Source organism: Aricia agestis, chromosome 19, assembly GCF_905147365.1.
Source record: "Aricia agestis chromosome 19, ilAriAges1.1, whole genome shotgun sequence".
Classification (NCBI taxonomy): Eukaryota; Metazoa; Arthropoda; class Insecta; order Lepidoptera; family Lycaenidae; genus Aricia; species Aricia agestis.
The window spans coordinates 6,358,554-6,377,606 of NC_056424.1; the positions used below are offsets into that span (position 1 = coordinate 6,358,554).

Below are 19,053 nucleotides of genomic sequence, written 5' to 3' on the forward strand. Positions count from 1 at the left end.
CAGCTTCTCCTGGTAATCAATAGGATACCCAACTCCTTACCGACTTAAAGCAGAGGTTTCGTGTTTGGGCTCATTTTAATAAACCCCCGACAAAAAAGAGGGGTGTTATAAGTTTGACGTGTCTGTCTGTCTGTCTGTGGCATCGTAGCACCCAAAACGGCTGGATCAATTTTGATCTAGTTTTTTTTTTGTTTGAAAGCTGACATGATCGAGAGTGTTCTTACTGTCCCTTCTCCTCGAATCACTCTATATAATATATATAATTGATTGTACTGTCATTTCTTGGTAAAAATTAATTTTAAACACAAATAAAACACAATATTACGTGCACTTTTTCCACTATATTCTTGTATATATGATTTAACTTAGACACGACCGGTTTCGATATATGATATCGAAACCGGTCGTGTTTAAGTTAAATTTGTAGTAATTAATGAATATAGTGGAAAAAGTGCAAGCAATATTGTGTTTTATTTGTGTTCAATCTATATAAATCAGCATCAAAATCCGTTGCGTAGTTTTAAAGATTAAAGGGAACAAAGGGACATGAAGGAAAAAAGCGACTTTGTTTTATAATAATATTATATGTAGTGATGAGGCTACAAGTATTTTCTCTATCAAATGCAAACGATGTTCTCTAAGGGGATATACTGGAACATTTGCTGATGTAACATAAAAACATACATTCGAATTAATAACCCCGTTTCGAAAGTCGTTTCAAAACTTTTATCGCGTCTCTCCCCCTCGCTGTATCTATATGTTATATCTATACATGTTTTACAATCTTATATATCAAAATTTATCTTCCGTACGCTCGCATCAGCAAAATTTGAAAAGTGGATTAAATTGAACGTGTTTTATAACCGAAAAGGATGAAATAAAAATGTCTGTTGCTAATATCCTACCAACGAATGTCCTGGATAGGCAATAGACGGAACTAGATGTTGCGCCGATGGCTTTTTCACGCGGGAACCGTAAATTTTTCCTATGAAAAATGATCTTATGAAAACGAGACTCAACGTATCTCCCTATCAAATGTCATCGAAATTGGTTATACAGTTTTAGCGTGAAGAGGTTATAGACTGAAGCAGTAAGCACATTTCGCATTTATAATATTAGTACGGACAATATGATTAGGGCTTATGTATAAAGCAAATGATACTGATAAAATAATAATAAGTGTTATATTTAAATACTGTATGTATAATTAGAAGAGTTTGAATGTAATACATTATTGCAGGGGTTCCCAATCTTTTTCAGCCTGCGGCGCAGTTACACGTCACGATATTTTGTCACGGCGCCCTACTTTTAATGATTATAATTAGGTTAAGCAGGTAAATAGTAATGAACAAATATTTAATTTTCTTTTAGCTTTACATAAGTAATATTATTATAATTTTATTTTATAAAATTTATGGTTTTGGATAATGATGCGAGGATCGACTCACGGCGCCCATCTTGCCTTTCCACGGCGCACCAGGGCGCCGCGGCGCACACTTTGGGAACGCATTATTGTATTGACAGATACGTACAACTGTAGAATTGTAGAGTCGTGACCTCTATCTCCCTAACGATGTTTACCCAACCCCGATCGAGCGAAACAATCATCGAATTGAAATTCACCAAACTATAAAGTGAAGTAAACAAATCCGTCCCATAAAGAAATACTGTTGTTTGTTAAAAAAATAAAACGGAAATACACTACGTCAAAGAAATAAAATGAAATAAAGCGCGCGCCGCACACATAGAACCGGTCCAATTTATAATATTGTTTTCCTTGGGATATATTTTTTCACTAGTGTGGAGTGGGGTAGGGTGTTCTCCCACCCCCGGTTATTATTAAAGACGTATACTCACACATCCCGGGGAGCGCTAGATTAATATGGAGGCGTGGGAGTGTGGCCATGATTTCGTCTTTAATTGCCAACTATTTGAACCTTTGTTTCTTTCCTATCGATTTTATTGTCCAAATAAAATTCCGCACATTTTTGCGCAAACGCGAAAGCGATTTATCTAAGACGTGCATTCGTCGAGCGCTTTTCGTTTACGTCTTTTTTATAATAAGTGCGTTTTTCTTTTACGCATTTTCTAAACTGACAATATTTAAGTGTCACCTAATTTGTAAATAAAATGTTTTCTACATATTTTAAGGCTGGTTTCAGACTACGCTATAATATAATAGCATATATAGTATCTCATGAGTACAAAAATATCGCGCACCATACATAGCGTATAGTAAGCCAATAATGTATAGTACAGTACAGTGTGAAGGTGTCCAATGTCCGTAACAATGTATGGTCGGCGATATTCTTATGCTATGAGCTAATTATACTATAATGCTATGATATTATAGCGCAGTCTGAATCCGGCTTTAGTTTTAACCATTTTTTTATTTATGTAACACATTTACGTGCGTTAAAGTGGTTTCAAACAGAATAGTTATAATTATCATGGTTTACAGTTTAAGGAAAAATGTCATCGATGTACGCAATATAGTAGCTGAATAATGAAAAAAAACATGTGATTCATCTGGTTGTGCGCATGTTGACGATCATTCGTCATCAGGTGATCCTTTTGGTTCATATTATATATTTCATTAACTATTACAATTATTATCTTACAAAATACAGTATCGTAATATAATATAGTTTAAGTTTCAAGGCAGTAAACTGTAATAAGATTGTCATTTAAATTATGGCTTCCACTTTAATCTCATTAGTTGTTTTAAATTGACTAATTAAGAATTACACGTTTTTTTTATGAAATAAGGGGGCAAACGAGCAAACGGGTCACCTGATGGAAAGCAACGTCCGTCGCCCATGGACACTCGCAGCATCAGAAGAGCTGCAGGTGCGTTGCCGGCCTTTTAAGAGGGAATAGGGTAATAGGGAAGGGTAGGGATGGGAAGGGAAGGGAATAGGAGAGGGAAGGGAATAGGGTAGGGGATTGGGCCTCCGGTAAACTCACTCACTCGGCGAAACACAGCGCAAGCGCTGTTTTAAGCCGGTTTTCTGAGAGAGCGTGGTATTTCTCCGGTCGGGCCGGCCCATTCGTGCCGAAGCATGGCTCTCCCACGTATAAAGTTGTGTTATGTTTTCGTATACGCACTTAAAGTTTTGAATTCTTCAAAAGCACACAATGTATATATTCTATCTACTAGACTTGTAAGGTCAAAAATTAGACTACTATATACTATACAGGAACAGGATGTATGTATGGACTATATTTATCGCGAAACCAATTTTGATGATATTTGGTATAGAAATACTTATGATCCCGGGAACGGACATGGATATATTATTTAACACGGAAGCATATGCAGTTTCCACATTAAACTAACCAATACACAAAAAGGATAATAAAAAACCGGCCAAGTGCGAGTTGGACTTGCCCATGAAGGGTTCCGCAGCAGCAATTAGGTTTATTAATATGAAATTAAAATGTTTTTGATTTATTTTTATATTTCAGTTGATTTAATGAAAGTTAAATTAAGGTTTACCATTTATGACGTATAAAAAAAACTACTTGCTAGATCTCGTTCAAACCAGTTTTCGTTGGTAGTATAGTAACGTACTCATATATTTTCTTTACAATTATCATGCCCCTACTTTAGAGGTAAGAGGGGGGGGGGGACACACAGTTTATTATCAGGTTAGAAAAAATAAATAATAGAAACCTAAATATGATTTTTGAAGACCTATCCATAGATATTAGATACCCCACAGATGAAAAAAAAATGTTTCAGTTGTACCTATGGGGACCCCTAAAATTTTTAATAATTTTTCCGTTTTTGTATCAAAATCTTAATGCGGTTCACAGACTACGTCATAAACTTACTAAAATTTCAATAGTATAGCTCTTATAGTTTCGGAGAAAAGTGGCTGTGACATACGGACGGACAGACAGACAGACAGACGGACGGACGGACGGACGGACGGACGGACAGACAGACGGACATACAGACAGACAGACAGACATGACGCATCTATAAGGGTTCCGTTTTTTGCCATTTGGTTACGGAACCCTAAAATTACACTCAAAATAAAGAACAGTCTGTTTCGAGTGTCACTATCATTTCACTTTTTATCAAAGCTTTTTCGATACTGAAAATCGATGGAAGTTTTCGGTTAGTTTTAATTCTACGGATATCGTCATGGATGTAAAATAACTACACTATCTTTCTTAAAAAAAACGAAATGAATAATTAAAAGATAAGTAAGTATACAACCTATATACAACGCTAAAATAGATGCTTTAATATGTTAACAACATTTTTTATTAGATGGGATATGATTTCAATGCAGTCTTTGTGTAATAAATACCTACTACAAAATGGTACCAGATACCTCTAGACTCTGGAGTATTAGACTTTTCATCTTCAATTTTAGTCATTATCTTCTTCTTCTTCTTTACAAATGGCCGACTCAGTGAGTTGCCAATGTCTGAGTGGTTTGAAAGACTTTGCTCTATGAAATGAAGGTCTGGTGAAGTAACAAGTGTACGGTTAGTCAGTTACAAGATTACCTATTTACAAGTCATTATCTTTTTATTCAACTTTCGTTTGGCATATTCAATAATTGAATGCGTCAAAATCCACCCGCGTTGGAAAGAAAAGTGTCATAGCGTCGTGGGCATGCCTCACGTGAGATGTTGACTGCGCTATAACGCATGCCCTTGATGAACAGGAAAAGGCACAGCGTGGACAAAGCTATTGAGGTGGTCTAGCAATGGGAAGCAATAAGTTTCCAGAAGAGGAGATTCCTACAATTATGCCGAAGAAATTAAGATATATTTTTGTATACTTTATCGAAAGTAAACCTTCAACTGTATACCTCCTAAAGTAACCGCTGACTTAAAAGTATAATAAAAAAATACGTATAATTAATGATATATTACTGAAAACTTTAAGATGGCCCCACAAATGGAAGAGAAAAACGCATCCTTCGATTTTTATGTCTTTTTGTCAGTTCATCAGAAAAGCCCGCAGAGGTGATTTGAGAACAGTGACAGTTTATTGGTCATTATTGGATGAGTACACAATACAAGCAAAAAGAGTAGGTAGGTACTAATATTGCTCCCAGTTTACCCCATAAAGTTAATATACCTAGCGGAATAGAGAAACAAAGGCCTGAGCAAGAGAGATGTCACTATCAGTAACACTGCGTGGTAAAAAGAGACGTGTGATACATGACAGCAACACTCTTTTTTTGACGACACCGGCACGTGCCGCACTTTGACAATTTAATCTCAAATCATGCTTGTGTTAAGTCCATACGTACACATATTTTTACACAAAGATGTAAACCAATTTCGGTTACGTTTGACATCTCGACATTGTTGCTCTATTCCGCTAGGTATATTAACTTTATGGTTTACCCAAACCACCGTTATGTTGTAAACGACCTATAGTTTGAAGTAGTAACGTCTAGCTTATATTCTACATCGTAGTCGTAGTGTGTTTTTAATTTTAGCTTATCGTACATTATCTTTAAAACCAACGTGCGATGGAGATAATAAAAATATATTTTCGTGAAAATCAATACGAGCCTGTCCTTCATATTTGTTCTGTTGACGGAAAATTTGATTTATTACATTATTACATTCCGTATTCGTGCAATTACAACGTTATTATATTTGCTGATGTAATATACGACTTTATATGATAATAAATTGGGATAATTGATACAAAGTATGTCATATGAATGAGCTATTGAAATACTGTTTTTAATTTAACATTGGAATATAAGATGTAAAGAAATACGAGTATAATTCAAGTGACATGTAGTAGATGCCCGGCCGCACATTGTCCGAAATTTCTGATCAGAAACAGTTGAACGTCCGCGCTGTCTCTTACATTTTGTACTGAGCCGAGTGAGCTCGAACTCGCCGGAAGGATATTTCGGATAGTGTGCGGGGTGGCGGTCCGGCGAAATTCAACTGTTTCTGATCAGAATTCGGACAATGTGCGGCCGGGCTTAATAATAAAAACTTAGGAAAAGCAACTCCGTCTAAAAACATGTTCTACAATACTTGTCAAAAAAGTGTACCTTAGGTAGGTACACATTTCAAAACATTTGCAATATTTAGGTGACCTTGAGCGGTATCAGGCTGACGTTACATGACAGTTCGAAAGGAACCAAATTTAAAACGGTAATAACTAATAGCAGAGTAGACAGAATGATAGAGTATGCCGACTTAGAACTGATGTTAAAATTTTAAGATTTGATGTATTATGACGAAAATCGTCGCTAGGGTTGTTAACTTGTTACCTACGAATTTAAAAATATGACATATTCGCTGGACGTGTTCCTCTTTGGTCGTTTTGTTGTTTGTGTTTTGGCACATGCGATTAAAATTGTCAGAATCCAATTTTGAAATATTTATTCTAAATATTTAAAAATAAATTATATCAGCCAGCGCGAGGGACAATCCATTCATAATCCTAGTGAAACCCGACGAATTTGACAGATATTGAAACCTGTCCGTTTCTTTGCAGTCGAACTACTGGTAGTTATGTCTATTGTGGTAATAGTATGGGATTATTGGGAGTTACGTTTCCTTAGTTTTTATTATTCGTAAATCACTAGTGTCTTGTAGAGGCTCTACGCGTCTACGCGCGTAGCCGTAGCAGCGCGTAGCTTGGAAGTTGCTACGTAAACATTTAATAATCAGGCTTTGGCACGAATGGGTCACGGCTGCACTTAGAGTGATTTAATGATGATTAAACTTAATTTTAATAAAGAGTTTGACAGAAAACGTAAAGGGCTTATGTCAAAATCTTCATTTTTTTTAAATAATAAATAACATTCTTTTTTTACATTTAAGTTATTATATTCGTCTCTAAATGCGGCAGTGAGTTGTTTTAAATAAAAGAAAATGTCACGTCGATGTGTCATGATAAAATGGCCATTTGATTATGCTTTCGCATGCTTTTTGCATGTTGCTAGGCTTTTATTCTTTAAAAAAAAGGCTTTATTCTTTTACTTCGTTTATCATACAATATAAAAGAAACTGTAGTTCTAAAAGATGAGTAGGAATAAGTTTACAACTATCGTAAAAGAAATCTTGAAATAAAATTTCATAAATTATGAATTCTTACGCTTAAAAATAAATGGCAATTTCATGAATTTTAAACATTTTAAACTCTGTGGCTCAGTTGGTGGGCTATTGGTAGCTCAAGCCGGGGGTCGCGGGTTCGAATCCCGCTGACGTAACAAAAAGTTTTCAAAGTTTCTGGGTCATGGATGTGTATTAAATATATGTATCATATTTTCATTTAATAAAAATCTTAAATATATGTATAGTATAAAAGTATTAAATATATTTCCGTTGTCTGGTACCCGTAACACAAGTCCTTCAGGTACTTACCACGGGGCCAGACTGACGTGGTGTAAAGCGTCCATAGATATTATTATTAAAGCAGCGAAATGGTAACATTTTATGTTCGATCAAACCCTTAACAATTCGAAATGCCAATAATGATTATCACCTGGGGTATGTCAGGCCCCGCTGATTATAAAATAAAAAACAACCACGAGGTCCAATTATTATACCCCCGCAGTCGGAGGGTTATGACACGAAAATTGACATTAAGGACATAGTTCCGTTTTTATGACGGCTGTGGTGTAAAAATTGAAAATTATTGCTTCAATAGTATAGCTTATGTCTATTGTGGTATAGCAAACATTATTTTAGTGCATAATATAATATATAATAATAGAGATTAGAGATAGAATCTTAAAATTTAACTCTATAAAAAATTTGTTGCGTACTTTTAAAGATCTGACCATATTATAGGTACTAAAGGAACTTTGTTTCATAAGATGTAGTAGTTATAATAAAATATTTTAAAAAGTTGTATAAAACTGATAAAAGTATTGTGTTTAGATTTAACCATGGGCTGATCCCTAGACTAGAATGGAAGAGTGTCAAATAAAATTGAGCCTTGCGCACAGACATTAAAGTCGAAATTCGTAAGCACGTTCGAAAACAGGTGATGTTTAGTTCTTAATACAAAGCTGTGTTTAGTCAGCTTTAACAAACCCGATATTACATTTTAATATTATTTAAAATTTCTCTAAAATATGATAACAATTTCGTTGCACCGTAATTCGTATTTCATGTCGGAACCGTGTATTTTGCCAGATCTAAAACTATCCAGTCTCCATACCGAAATTTTATTACAATCAGTTAAAGCGTGAAGAGATGACAGACAAGCAGACAGACATACTCTTGCATTCCTTATAGTAGTAAATAATTATAGTAGTAAAGAAATATAATCCTACTAGTTGTGACTTGTGGGCATTTATCACTTCTATTACCAACTGGTACTAAATGTAATTTAACCTATTTTATCTTTATTGATGACATTAAAATCAATATTCGTCACCTAACATATTTAAATTCAATTAAAAAAAAAAACAATCAACACCCGCCCCACGGAGTGTACTGGCACAATATACAGAACGTACCAGTAGTCCGACTTAGGCTGCGTTTCCACCTGAGATGTGTTGCGAGGAATGTGTTTTTAAGATTCAATAGCATCGCCGCGCTGAGCTATGTCATGGCAAGCTCACGTCAATGAAGCGATTCTATTGGTTCTCAAAAACACATTCCTCACAACACATCTCTGGTGGAAACGCAGCCTAAGAAGATTTCTCGCAATTTATACGTTTGAGGTGGTATTAATGTCATATTAGCACAGCCGTTGCATAGCATGCTTACCGCGGACAGCAGAGGTACCCGCGCCGATTTGTTTGCTCGCTTGAAGTCGGCCTACTGGTTCGTTCTGTCTATTGTGGTATTGTGCTGGCACCTGGCGCGAGCGCGGGCGCGGGCGCGGGCGCGGGTGGACACTAATATGACTGACAACAGCAACAATAATTGTAAAGTTGTGGAGTCGTTTTTTCTGAGTTTATTTTATTTTATTATATGATAAAAATAAAGATGAATAATAAGGATCAACGCAACTAGAGCAATTAATGATCATATTTTTAAGTAAACTTATGTTTTTAGTAAACTAGTTTTGGTGGTTTTATAGTTTTATTTATTTTTATTAATCCGGAAAAAGTTATTTTGCAATATGACTGTAACTCTTTTCTAATTTTGTTCTAAATATAAACAAGGAACCCGACCATATTAATGTTCCGTTGAGTTCTTTAAGTGTTCGGCTAATAAGTGATATTAAAATTGATTAAAATTTCTAGCTAGATCAAAAGAAATAAAATCAAAGTGTCCAAAAAGGCATTCGTTGTCTAGTCATAACACAAGTTTAAACAAGTTTAACAACACTTTACAACGTTACCCGTCTATTATACTGTTCTGATTATTATATTGTGTTTAATTTTTTTACCCATTCGTTGCATCATCGAAAAAAAATTCACGCGGCTCCACACCTCTTCGTCCGTGGCGCCCGCATGTCATCCCGCAAGCCATTATAAAACGTCGGTAATCACCCCCCCTCTACCCCCCCTCTACCCCCCCTTGAACACCCCCTCGATATTTCAACTTAACGACTGCGTAAAATATAACAGACTTTACGTCATACTTCATACTTACGCAATGGGTTAAGTTAAGAAGTGTTCGGACTCTATCATAGAATTGGTATGGCAAATGCGTGGTTAAAATGGGGCCACTTCTATTTGGGGCCATTTTAATGTGTAGAGTGTGGACATTAATATCGTAAGCTTTTTTCCGATTTTTTTTACATTGAAAGTTGTGTCATATCTTATATATAAAATTCTCGTGTCACAATGTTAGGCCGCGTACTCCTCCGAAACGGCTTTACTGATTTTAACCAAATTTTATATGCATATTCAGTGGGTCTGAGAATCGGCTACTGGGTACTTATTATATTGATAAGTGCATTTGTTGAATAAATAATAGTAAATTATTACAACTCGAGACTGACGGCGACCATTGTTTGTGCGACGGGATAGCGATGGACGTTGCCATAGTGATGTACTTATTTAGTCACTTCAATAAAATAATACGGGCGAAATACTTTATATAGCAAAGAAACGTTTGCCGGGACAGCTAGTAATTTTATAAAAAGATTCCGAAGCCTTTGACGTCTTTGGAGTCTATTTTAAAGTTTTGCGTGAAAGGACTTTTTCCTGTCACATCTCTGCTTTATCATCAATAATCATAGTTAACTGCCAACATAAATAGTCCTGGTTTTAGTAATAGTTAGTAATAGTTATAGAATTTGTCTTAGTTTTAGTAATATAAGCACACCAAGCATTAGTCTGCGCACCTACACAATTTTTATATCATTCCAATTTTCTATCGTATCTACAAAAGGTTGACTGGTAGAGATTGCTTAGTAGCAATAAGTTCGCCTTTTGTACATCAATTAGTACTATTAGTAATATTTATTATTGTATCTTTCGTATTATGTACTGTATTTTGGTGTGCAATAAAGAGTTAAAGAGAAAGAAAGAGAAGAGAGACTTTTCGTGACTAATAGTTAATGGCGTAATTTTTTAAAGTAATTAAAAAGAACGTGTTGCTTAAGGCCTTGTTATATCTCGTTATTAAACATTTATAAAGAGTTTGTAACTATATTGATAATTTTCAGTAGGTGAAATTTTACAAAACTTATAAAATATAGAGCTAAACCAATTCGCTTTTTCACCGTATTCTATAGAGGTCGACAAACATTATTATTGTTTAAAACCATTAAAAACACAGTCTCGCTGTACGGAACCCTTTATATTATTAAATACAATATATAATGTAATTTTCTTGAAATTAAATCACATAGGCCAAGAGCTCGCGGCTTAAAAATTTCATTACGCACACAACATTCGAAAAAAGTGCGTAGGTGTGTCATATTACCCTCAATTTACTGGCAATCTTCATGTAAATATGAAATGAATTACCTAAACGTTTTCAAAACTAATTAAACTTGTTTACCGAAGTTAATATCAAAAGTTTTGGCGAAAAAAATATGGCTAATGAAAAATGGCGCTAAGCTCGCGGCCTATTTATACCGAATACGCCAATAAAGTTTTCGCGTGTTTTTCGTTATAAAATATTTTTTCGAAGAAGCCCCGACTCGAATTTATTACACAATAATTCATAATTGTGAGAGCGAGAGGGGCACGTGAGCGGGACGGGGATAGAGCTAGACAGAGACGGCTGTTCGCGCTAGAGAGGGACGGAAATGTTTACAGTGAACGCGCCCTTTTGATAGTGTTTCCAAATTTTAGGAAAGTGCGCCGTATTGTTTGATGTAAAGGCGGGTTTATATGTAGGTGAGCTTTTATCGTAGATAACAATTTTAAATCCCTATTTCTCATTTGACTTATCAGTTATCTTATAAATTACTATAGAATCAATTCAGATAAATGCGGTTTAAGTTTACTGTCACTAAGTATTGCTGAAGTTTTAAGTCCAAAATTGCCAAGATGCTGTTCAAATTAAACGTAACAATTAGGGTTGTTCCATATTTTACTTAGTGGGACACCTTAGATTTCTGGTGTTAATACGGCAAATAGTACTGTAAACAGAGTACATAATATGAATAGTTATTTAATGTTGTTACAAAAATTGTCTACAATATTCTCTAGAGTCTAGAGTCTAGAGTCTCTAGACAGACAGGTAATTTTTGCTCAGCTACTGGCCGAATACGGGCTGTCGGCTCTTGCTCATTTGACACACAAAACAAGTATGTAGCTGAAATTGCAAAACAAAATATTTGTTTCCTCATGTGCATCTTCATGAGTATTGTATTATGTATAGCAACAATAATCCGTCTTGAGATTGTCGTGTCTCAAATAAGCAAGAGTAAAAAATATGAATACCGATAGCATCGGCGGCATGTGAGCCCCGCATATGCACCGGCCCCCAGCACAGGGGTGCGATAGTGGGGTGATAGTTCGCTGTTTTCTCCAAAAAACTGCATCGCACGCGTTTTTACCTAAAACACCAGTTTCGGGCGCACGCGCACGAGCGAGCACGTGCCGAGAAAAAGGAAAAAAGTTCGATAGGCCAAAAAACCGAGCAAAAAAAAAGACGTCTTGTGATTGTGTTTTGAAAATCGAATCTGACAGATAATGTGTGTGAGTTTGGTCAGATGAAGGAGGAATTCGAACACAGAAACGAGGACGGAAGGTGAGATGTCACTTTTGACAGAACATAATTTTTATACGAAAATTTTAAAGTTTGACAGATGTTCAAAGAATTGACTGTGATAGCCTTAGAAATTCTTATTTGAATAAGCTTAACTTTAATGCGTTTTTTGAGTGACAAGCCTATACATACGAATTATACTCTTTTATTTTTGGTTGAACTCTGTTGACAACAAGGTGACAAATTGAAAATGGATTTTAGTTTTTTTTATTGAATCTTAGATACTATTAGACAATGCTTACACGGCCAGTCTGAGATCAGCTGAGTCCCAGAGACAAGAGTTGAAAAAAATATGATAAAGTCAATATTTTTTTTTACAAAATATAGGTAGTAGTCCTAATGTCGTTGAAACTAAGGTCGAATTTCGACCATTGGGCGATCTCTAGTTATTCAAAATATGTCCAGACACAATAATTAATAATGGTATTAGGCAGGTTTTGGGAAATTTACTTTTACTCTCAAAAATGAAAGTAAGTAGGTATATTTTTCAGAGCCTAGAGCTACGTTTACCCAAGAAAGTTTTATTATAAACCTCAAACTACATAAGACGATGTTAAAAATCAATAATTAGATAATAATATTAGGTCAAAGCACTCAAGGGTGGACCTAAACTGAAATAATTTCAAATTTCATCGTGCATTAGTTACCCTTATTGGTTAAGGGTCAATTTTAATGCGTAAAAACCCCCATAAAAAGGTAATAAAAGTTTAATATTCGAAAACTGATTATAGCTACATTTTATAATCATAAAAAAGTTGGAATGGCGATTAAAATTATGGCAATAAGTATTTATGTCTTATGCATAATTATATTTTTGCGTTAATATCTACGATAAGGCAAATGTTATGTGTTTTGGGAATAAGTCCATGGTATAAGTAAACTTAAGTTTCATCCAGGCCACGTGCAAAGTTTTGAGTTGAAACTCGGCTGACCTAAGTCAAAAATATTAAAAACTTAAGACGCTCCCCCTACGGAGATGCCGTAATTTACCGTTTTTAGAGCCTTATTAACTCATAATTTGAAAGCTACAAAATTATTATAAAGATACAGCAATAATCTTCAGCATATGAACATTCGTTTCTCCGTTATTAATTTCCTATTTTTGTTTATTATACTCATGATATCAGCTTCCAAAGTAATACCAATTTATTTAAATTCAAGCATACATTCAGTATCTCCCTAGTATTTACAAATTACGTTTATTTGAAACACACGCCAATAGATAGGCAGTTTAATTAACTACAATATATTTGCCGTTTGAATTTTTTTAGGTTAATTTTGAACTAAGATAAGTAAAAAAATAGGTAATGGAATCAGGCGTTACTTTGCGGAAATCCACAGTTTAAATTTAGTTTGTTATTATTTTTGAAACGCGCGTCGAGGTTTTCAACCTGCATGGTGGTGAGGGGCCTTGCACGGATTTGCCAACATTATTGCTTGTGTGGTGGTGGTGTTTGCAGGTTCTTGCATGCGAGTGTACGCATAGGCAGTGTGGGAGGAGGGAGGTGCTGTACGCATGCCTATGCGTACACTCACTCATTAACTTAAAGGTGGAAGTTGTTTTCGCGGAATATTGCTAAAAATAATAACAAACTAAATTAAAAAAAATAGGTTTTTGGTGTGATCACGGCACGCTGCAAATGTACGGTCACGGTCGTTTGCTCAGGGGTTGGCCTTAATAAACAAACGAAAAATGTAAAGCAACGGGAAATTTTAAATTGAAATTAGACGGTCATAATTCGCGTTCAGATTTTTTTGTCTGAATTATTGTGGATGTGAAAGGTCAGCCTGCTTTTAATATAATTCAAAAAATGCAAATTTTTTACAATACTGAGAAGGCGCATTGTAAATTTAAAAATTATTCCGTCGGAGAGCCGCCGTGTAGGGGGAAAAATGCGAGGGCCGACTTTTGAATTTAAAATTTTCTTATACAATTTCACATTCGAATGATTATAATGGATGAAAATGTATGAATTGTTATGCATTCATAAAAATGTACTATAGCGTTAAACTATTTTAGGAATCCTACAATCCTACTAATATTATAAATGTTAAAGTCCGTTTGTTTGTTACCTTTTCACGCCCGAACCGCTGAACTGATTTTGTTGAAATTTGGTATAAACACTTTGAGTTCCGGGAAATTTAACATAGAATACTTTTATCCCGAATAAATGTACGGTTCTCGCGCGAGAAATGAATTGTTGAGCAACGGAGTTGCGGGCGTCTACTAGTACAAGTGTATAAACACACTTGGCCGAAGTTACGCGGCGTAAATTACGCATGATTACGTCAACGCATACAAAATACGGACGGAACAAGCCGCGCGCGCGAGTGTGTTATCAGTTATCACTTATCGACAATTTAATGCTAAGTACTGACATACGGTTTTGCTCGATAGTTTTACTCCAAATCGAGCAATAACCACCGCATGGATCGCAAAACTGACAGCTCGAAGGCTCGCTTCGAGCCGGATGGAATTAAATATGTCAATATGTCATTTCCTTCGATTCGGAGTAAAACTATCGAGCAAAACCGTATGTGAGTACTTAGGATAAAACACAATCATGCGGAATTTACGCCGCGTAACTTCGGCCTAGTGTGTTTAGACACTAAGCGGAAACTATGTACAGTTTAAGTCTCACTTTATAGGGATTACGGAACTCTCTTCCTATTATAAGGGATTAACTTTCTTATTAAGAAATTCACTTTCTAATAATAGGTGCCAAGTGCCAGGGTGACCGAACCTTGCTCGTAATTCAATACAGAAAATATTTATTTATTAATTAATTTATTTATTTGTGTTAGGAAGACCAACAGCTATCAATAAAAATAGTAAATAACTTATACTAGAAAATAGGAAGCCAATTACAGGTCCTCACAAATAGATATAAACAAGTTACTCCGGTTTCCAAGTGGAAAAACCCACCATTTAGGTGGGTTTTTCCTGGAAACCTGAAGGGATTTTTTCCTCCCTTAATACTGATTAATTAAAATCCGTAAAATATAGTCTTGTTAAAAATAGAAATTATATACCTCATTTCTATGTATTTAAAGACTTAAATATAATATTTTTTATTATTATATTTATAGTAACCATTATCATATTGCACAAACAAAGGTACCAGTCAGTGCGTGGAACACTCGGACGGAGGCTTATAGGTCGATACTTGATAACTACTCACAGTCTAGGTATCTTTACAGTCTAGCTTAGTTTCAGGACTATGATATTTGGTCACGTAAATCATTAGAGTTTATCCATACGATTTGTCGTGAATAAATGCTTGCATTGCTTTAACGCTTAGGGTCAATTCAGACCGTAACGCGACGTTTCTTTTGTATGGATTTGACAGAGGGCTAAACGCTAACGCTAACGCCACCGCCACAAAATGTATGGGATTTGACATTAGTATTCGCTAGCGAAGCGATGACTTATGTCAAATCGCATACATTTTGTTAGCGTTTACGATAATCGCTTGCCACTTGTCTACTAGGGCAGATTTGCTCACGAAATCTGTCAATTTCCAATCTGGCAATCTCCTGTGCGGAAGCTACCGCGACATTTCGTGCCACGTTCACGGCATTACATAAAAATCAAAATTAATCGAGTGCATTATGAAATTGTAAAAGTCGTGAAATTATTATTGGTGCAATTAATTTAATAAAATAAATTAAGTAATTTTCTTAATATGTAAAATTAATTATAGGCTCAGCAAAAAAAATATAATAATATGCTGAAGATGCCGAACAGGTCGACTCAAAATAGTCGTTGTGATATTTCAGATGCGGCGGTGACGCGATGTCAGTGGCGCCGGCAGTGAAGCGCGAGCATGAGTGCGGGGGGGTGGTGAGCGCCGCGACGGGGGGCGGCGGCGGGGGCGGGGAGGAGGGCGGCGGCAGCCCCGGCCGCAAGCGCCGCAAGCAGGCCGCGCCGGCGCGCGCGCACCCGCCGCCGCCCATTGACCTGCACGCCAAGATGGCCGACATCTACAAGAGCGCGCTGGCTTTCGGCGAGCTCGCGCTGCCCACCTTCGACCCCCTCGCCGCCTTCCGCCTGCTCCCCCGGCACGACCCCCCGCGCATCTTCAACCCCGAGGCCTACTGCGACCTCTGCTGCAAGGAATTCTGCAACAAATACTTCCTGAAGACCCACCGGGCCAACAAGCACGGCATCTACGACGGCGACCAGCAGCAGCAGCAGCAGCAGCAGCAGCAGCAGCACCTGGGCGTCCCGCCGCCGCCGGCTACGCCGCCGCGCCGCTCCTCTGACGAGGAGTCCGGCGGCACGCCCCGCCGCCTGTCCCCGGACTCAGCGCGGCGCGCGCGCGAAAGCGCCTTCCAGCCGGACGTGCTGCGCCGGCTCGGCGTCACCAACCCCGAGGCGTTTTGCGAGATCTGCTGCAAGGAGTACTGCAACAAGTACTTCCTCCGAACCCATCGGGAGCGGCGCCACGGTGTCCCGGCGCTCCGCTCGCCGGAGCGGCTCCCGGAGCCCTCGCCCGTCCCGGCGACGCCACCCTCGGCCCCGCCGCGCTCTATCACGCCGCCGGAGCCGACGCCACCCCTCGCCCTGCCGCCCGCCCTGCCCTACGACGATGACCGCCTCCCGGTGAAACGGGAGCACGAGGAGCGGGACGACTTCGAGGCGGCGCTGCGGGACAGCCAGACGAGCCCGCTCAACCTGATCATGGAGGAGCGCACCGTCGGCTCCCCGGGCTCCGCCAGCGAGGAGCTCCGCAAGCTGCAGACGATGATATCGCAGCTGAACGAGCTGGCCGCGGAGCGCCTCGCCGAGGAGCCGGCGGACGCGCCGCGGCCGCAGTCCGACTCGCCGCCGCAGCAGGACGACCGCCGGTCGAGCGGCGGCGCGGCCGGCTCCAGCTTCTGCGAGATCTGCAACAAGGAGCTGTGCAACAAGTACTTCATGCGCACGCACATGCAGCGCATGCACGGCATCTCGCTGGAGAGCGGCACGCAGCTCGGCGGCGTGACGTGCGACATCTGCCACAAGGAGCTGTGCAGCAAGTACTTCCTGCGCGTGCACAAGCACAACACGCACGGCATCCCCGCGCCGCCCGCGCCCGCCACCGCTGCGCCCGCCGAGGCGTGCCCGCTTTGCGCGCGTCGGTTCCGCGGGCCGCGCGCGCTGCGGGCGCACCTGCTGGCCGAGCACGCGCCGCCCGCCCGCCCGCCGCCGCCGCCACCCGCGCCGCCGCGCCCGCTCGACTTGCTGGCGCGCGACAAGCCCTACGCCTGCTCCTACTGCCCCTTCACCACCGACGTGCTCGCGTTCCTGTTCGCGCACGAGCGCGCGCATGTACAGCGCGCCGCCGAGCAGGCCGAGCTGGCGGAGGGCGAGGGCGAGAGCGGCGCGGAGGCGAGCGAGGCGGGCGAGGGGGAGGGCGAGGCGGACGGCGACGCGTACTCGTGCTCGCGCTGCGAGTTCCGCGCGGAGAGCTTCGCGGCGCTGGAGGCGCACGTGCGCGCGGCGCACGGCGGTGCGGGCGCGCTGCTGGCCGTGCCGCGCGCGCCACGGGCGCCGCTCACCATGCAGCCGTTCGTGCTGGAGGAGGCGGGCGGCGCGTTGAGCCTGCTGCCGGCGCTGGTTTTCCTGCCGGTGCGGCGCCGCGCCACGCGCCGCGCGACCGTCACGCTGACGCTGACGCCGGCCTAGCCGGGCGGCCGGGCCGCTCGCCCGGCGCCGATCGCCGAAACTGACTACATGTAACGCTGTGTGCCTTCGAGCGATCGCCGATGCGGAAGTCGCGATCGTTCCCGAGGAGCCGCGGCCGCGCCGAGGCCACACCGCGCGGCCACCGCCCTCCCGGTTTTTGACAGAGTCTAACTTCGTATATTGAGAATTATATTCACGGGTGATATATGAAACGTTGCCGCTTATGAATCGGTTTATTTACTGTCTCCTCGACGTCGGGCCGGACCGAGACGCGGCCGCCGCGTCGAATTCGAGCGGAGAAGAATTACACCCTAGGTTAGCTACTATTATTATTTAAACGATACGTATTTGTGGGTGAGCGCGGGCTCACGCTAGCGTCGTAGACCGGTGCGATGTTGATCACTGGGCCGGCGCCGGGCCGCGTCAGCCGCGTGCCGGCCGCCGGGGAACCGCTCTACCTCACCTTAGGTTTTATAAGCTGTTATTGTATAAATATATTTTGGAGTTAAACTACACGGAGTACAAATCTAGTCGTATGGAGGAGGCGCCGTCGGCGTCGTTGTCGTCTAGGAGAAGCACAAATACGTACGATGGGCAGTGATCAACATTAAACGTAACTTAGCGGTAGGTAGATGGGGCCCGGCCCGCGGGTTTTGTTGTGTAACACAGTCATTACGGGTCTTGTTTTGGGGCCTCTCGCGCAGCGCGGGGCCCCGTCGTAGGGCCGGGCCTCCTTTTATATTTCTTTGGACGTATTTTTAAATTTAAAGTGTTACAATGAGGGATTCCTCCCTGCGTTTCTCGCTTACGAGCATAAAAATGTTATACTGTTGAAGCTCCAAAATAGTACAAAATACCTCTAGAGAGTACAAACATAAGAAATACGTAAATAGTATAAATAGCTTTAAAACACGTTTAAAATAGTTAACGGATAATAGAATATACAGTTACATATTATAAATATGAGTAAAATGTAAAAGTTAATAAAATAATAATATTTAATACAACGTGGGAGCAAGCGAGCGAGGAGTTTACGCCGGCTGCAGAAGTGCTCTAACGCGCAATTTATACATTTTTATTAAAAAACTTAACAGCAATAGTACAAAACTAGATGTAAACATTTTTATCACTCTCTAAGTTGTTGAAAGTTACGATAGGTAGTAAAAATATAAAAGAGTATCTTCAGTGGGCGAGAGACGCGGGAGGCGCCCGGTCAGTTATTCTATTAAATCTAATTTGAAGACAGA

The 19,053-nt window shown here is 39.9% G+C and overlaps 1 protein-coding gene across 1 annotated transcript; it reads left to right on the forward strand.

The window, feature by feature from the left end:
* The first annotated feature begins 15,916 nt into the window (after positions 1 to 15,916).
* On the forward strand, positions 15,917 to 17,806 carry LOC121736786 (zinc finger protein 142-like). Its single transcript, XM_042128173.1, has 2 exons — positions 15,917 to 15,976; positions 16,022 to 17,806. Exons 1-2 carry the CDS (start codon positions 15,932 to 15,934, stop codon positions 17,804 to 17,806), a joined length of 1,830 nt encoding a protein of 609 aa, XP_041984107.1. The 5' UTR covers positions 15,917 to 15,931.
* Positions 17,807 to 19,053: the final 1,247 nt, after the last annotated feature.

Bases quoted from the DNA above. Each gene is read 5' to 3' on its own strand.
- LOC121736786 (XM_042128173.1), top strand. From the start codon at position 15,932: ATGTCAGTGGCGCCGGCAGTGAAGCGCGAGCATGAGTGCGGGGGG. The intron at 15,977-16,021 runs GTGGTGAGCGCC...GGCGGGGAGGAG, and splicing joins GCGAGCATGAGTGCGGGGGG to GGCGGCGGCAGCCCCGGCCG.